Here is a 3799-nt window from a genome sequence, read left to right as displayed (position 1 = left end):
AGTAGAGGGGCTGGGCATTCTGGTATCACCAAAAACGAATGGGACACCTGGTGGGTCCCCAGATCTACTTTTCGTTCTGTGGTCCAAAAATATCTTTTTGTCCCCGTGGCTCCTTGCACCAAGCTGGTTTTCTTAGACATTGGTCCCAGATTTTTATTTAAAACAGAGTGTTGGGTGCCAGTATCTACCATGAAGCCAACGGGTTTCCCCTCCACATGTATGGTTACCCAGGATTCAAGGAGGGGTGCCGAGTCTTGACTCCCCTAGTCACTGTCTTCCCCCACATATAGAACTCGAGTTCCATGGGAGATTCTCTCTCTCTGGGTCGTTCCTCCCCTTGTGTCCCTCTTAGGGCACTCCTTTTTACAGTGTCCCTGTTCTTTGCAGTAGGCGCACTGATATTTCTTTAGGGCCTGCCTTTTTGGTCTCTCTTTTTCTCCCATCCGGGGGTCTTGAGGTTCCCTCAATTCTGTTCTGGCCTTTATCCCTGCAAAAAGAATCTGGGCTAGCTCCCTCTGGTTCTTCTGGTTTTCCCTTGCTCTATGTTCCCTGTCTTCCTTCCTGATCTTCTCAGCTAATTCCCTTTCCTCCCGTCAAATTCGTTCTTCCCTTTCTTCTGGGGTGTCCCTATTATTAAATACCTTTTCAGCTGCTTTCAGTAAATCCTGTATTGTCTGTTCTCCCAACCCCTCTATCTTTTGTAATTTCCTCCTAATATCTGGGGCTGCCTGATTTACAAATGCTAACAGAACTGCAGCGCATGACTCCTCAGCCTGGGGGTCCATAGGTGTATATTGCCTAAAAGCTTCCATCAGCCTCTCTAGGAAGGCTGCCGGGCTCTCAGTGGGCTCTTGCCTTACTAAATTTACCTTCACCAGATTTGTTGGCTTCCTAGCTGCAGCCCGCAGGCCAGCCCTCAGAGTCTGGCGGTACACTCGGAGACGCTCCTTACCTTCCACCCGCTCAAAATCCCAGTTAGGCCGCAACAGAGGAAACCCCTCGTCCACGAGATGAGGCTGGGCGGTTGGTCTCCCGTCAGCCCCCGGGACCCGTTTCCGCGCCTCTGCCAGGATTCGCTCCCGTTCTTCTGTTGTGAAGAGTACCTGTAACAGCTGCTGACAGTCGTCCCAGGAGGGGTTGTGAGTGAACAAAATGGAATCTAAGAGGTCAATGAGGCCTTGGGGCTTCTCTGAGAAAGGAGGGTTTTGGGTCTTCCAATTGTACAGGTCACTCGTGGAAAAGGGCCAGTACTGATAGGTTCACTCTCCATCCAGGTTAGCTGGTCCCACTTGGACGGGGAGCGCCTGAACGGTGGATGAAAGCAACTCTGGGTCCCCAGGGTCTTGCTCACCCCTATCTCCCCTAGTTCTCCCCCGGCTCCTCAATGCTGGTCCCCCCTCATGGTCGGTTCCTGTTGGCCCTCTTAGTCCTCTCGGTTCACCTGTGGGAGCTTCTCTCCTCGGAGGGAATTACAAGGGGTGTACATATGGTGGAGGCCTCATCTCCATTTCTAGATCAATCAGGTTTGGATAAGATGATTCCTGAAAGACTAGTTTTGGGTCCTCTTTCTTTTTGGTTTCCTCCAGGGGGGGTCTCCATCACCAGGACCTGTGAATTAGAAGAACTAGGAGGTTTGTGAACAAAAGGTTTTAACCACTTAGGTGGATTTTCCACTAGATCCTGTCAAACCATGACATAGGGGACCTGACCTGGATGGCCCCAGGGATCAGGAGCCATAATCTTCCCCTTCACAGCCTGTATGATGGACAGTTGAAAGGTGCCTTCTGGAGGCCATCCAACCCAGAAGGCGGGCCACTCTGCAGAGCAAAAAGTTATTAATTTACTTTTCTTGACTAGCAAAGACAAGTTATGGGCCCTGGCCCTATCATCCGAAAAATGGTCAGTCATGAGGGAAAGTGGGGTGGATTCTCCCTGACCCATGGTCAAAGAATAAATGGTAGGGAAGAGAGAGAGAGAGAAGCAGTCACTGAGAAAGACCACCAAAAATCCTACCGGGAGTGGTGGCGGCCAAGAGGTTGGGCTTATTATATGCTTTTGAAACTGTTTATGTGCCTGCGTCGTTGCACGGAAGTTTTCTTGCTGGGGGCGGGCACCCTAGGGGTTTCTAGCCCATTCTGTGACCCCCTTATCCTCCCATGGGAGTCTTCAAGTGGCAGGTGCCCTAATGGCCTTTAAGTGCCTGACCCGTGCCCACACGAAGAATTAGAATTTTAGGCCACATCCTCAGTTAGGGATGTTAAAGGAGAGTTTCATCTGGTCAGGCTCTAGTTACTGAGGCTCACTTACTATAGGGCCTTCAGAGTCCACCAGAGTGTAGCCCTGGCCGGGACTCATCAATTGCCCCCACAACCGTTCGCCTGTTCACTGAAACTCCCGAAAAGAAAAGGAGTTGAGGGCAGATCAGAGAAGAAGAAGAGAAGGAGAATAAGTCAGAAGAGAGAGAAAAGAATGATGCACCAGAAGAGAACGAGACCAGAGACAATGTCGGCACACACAAAAACACAGAGAGCCGAAGACAAACACACGGACAGACAAATGTCAGCCGACAACACAGCGCTGGAGTTTTCTTGCCCACCTCCCCACCCCGGTACTATGTTCCCTTACCGAATGGCGTCCACTGCTCACCAGACTCGGGATCAGGAGAGGAACTCTCCTTCCCGCAGAGCCGGCTGCCTTCCAGTGTGTCCGCTGGCCTCGGCCTTATGTCGGCTGGAATGTCCAATCCATTCCCCCTTTTATAGAAAGCTTTCTCCTGTGCCAGATACCTTCCTGCCTCACAGCAGGGCCTCGGATTTACACTGGACTTTTTGTCCTGCCTGAGCACCGGTGCTATTATCTGTCCTTCCCTTCTGTCCTGGAAGTGTTCTCTTACCCTGGTCAAGGGATCCTGGACAAGCCCCCAAATGTTATGCCCAATGTCCAAATCCCTGAGCGGGAAGAGAGAAGGCTTCCAAGACAATGCAACTCACAAAAAGGGAAGTTTATTGCTGACTTGAGTCAGGGCTCCTGCTGCATCCAACGTAGTGGTGCGGGGTCAGAGAGCCCCGAGCCCAAGCTGTTACACAAATTTATAGGGTGAGCATAAGCAGTTGGTAGCCGGCTTAAGCGGATTGGTTACATGTTTGCAAAGCAATTTTATTGGTCCAAACTTTCACAGGTTTTTTTCAAACTTAGGCATTTGCGGGCTTTTCAGCTTTCCCCTGATAGATTCCCTTTTTCTTACTGGGCGCATATTGATTGGCTGGCTCTAGGTGGCCCGATGGGGGTAGGGAATCTTACCATTTCTGGGGAAACTGAAACTTAGGTCCGGGCTGCCTGTCATGGTGTTAGCCCTGGCAGCCTCACAAATCCTCTCTAACAACTCTGCCTCAATATCTTCTGCTATTTCATCAATTCATCTACTTATGTTGCTAGTCAAAAGAGGAACATGCGCCACCCTTTGAAGCACAGACTCTTACAAATTCACTACAGATGTCCTTAGCAGCAGGCAGGATCAACTCTATCAATAGGAAAGGGCTTCCTAGCTTTAATGTGATAAGCCATCAAGAATGATACTCTTAGTATAGACACATTTGATGAAATGATGGCTTTCAACAATCACATCTGTTGTTTGTGTTCAGTTTTGAAAAATTCCAAAAGTTTGTCTTTTAGCAGAGGCACTTGGCCTCCATGTTGTGAAGCGGTTTAGAAGGTTTAATGGCTTTAATGGATAGTCAGTCACTACATATTATACAAAGCAAGCTTGGAGAGTGGGAATTGATATTGCAATGAACCTGTA

At 49.5% G+C, this 3799-nt stretch overlaps 1 protein-coding gene across 1 annotated transcript; it reads right to left on the bottom strand.

The window, feature by feature from the left end:
* Positions 1–433: 433 nt before the first annotated feature.
* LOC139036372 (uncharacterized) lies at positions 434–1256 on the bottom strand (the record flags this gene model as incomplete). Its single annotated transcript, XM_070471804.1, has 1 exon — positions 434–1256. A coding segment is annotated over one exon (663 nt), but the record flags the coding sequence as incomplete, so codon positions are not given.
* Positions 1257–3799: the final 2543 nt, after the last annotated feature.

Source organism: Odocoileus virginianus, chromosome 8, assembly GCF_023699985.2.
Source record: "Odocoileus virginianus isolate 20LAN1187 ecotype Illinois chromosome 8, Ovbor_1.2, whole genome shotgun sequence".
NCBI classification, from domain to species: Eukaryota; Metazoa; Chordata; class Mammalia; order Artiodactyla; family Cervidae; genus Odocoileus; species Odocoileus virginianus.
Note: the sequence above shows the minus strand (reverse complement) of the source record. Positions and strands in the feature narration are given on the sequence as shown.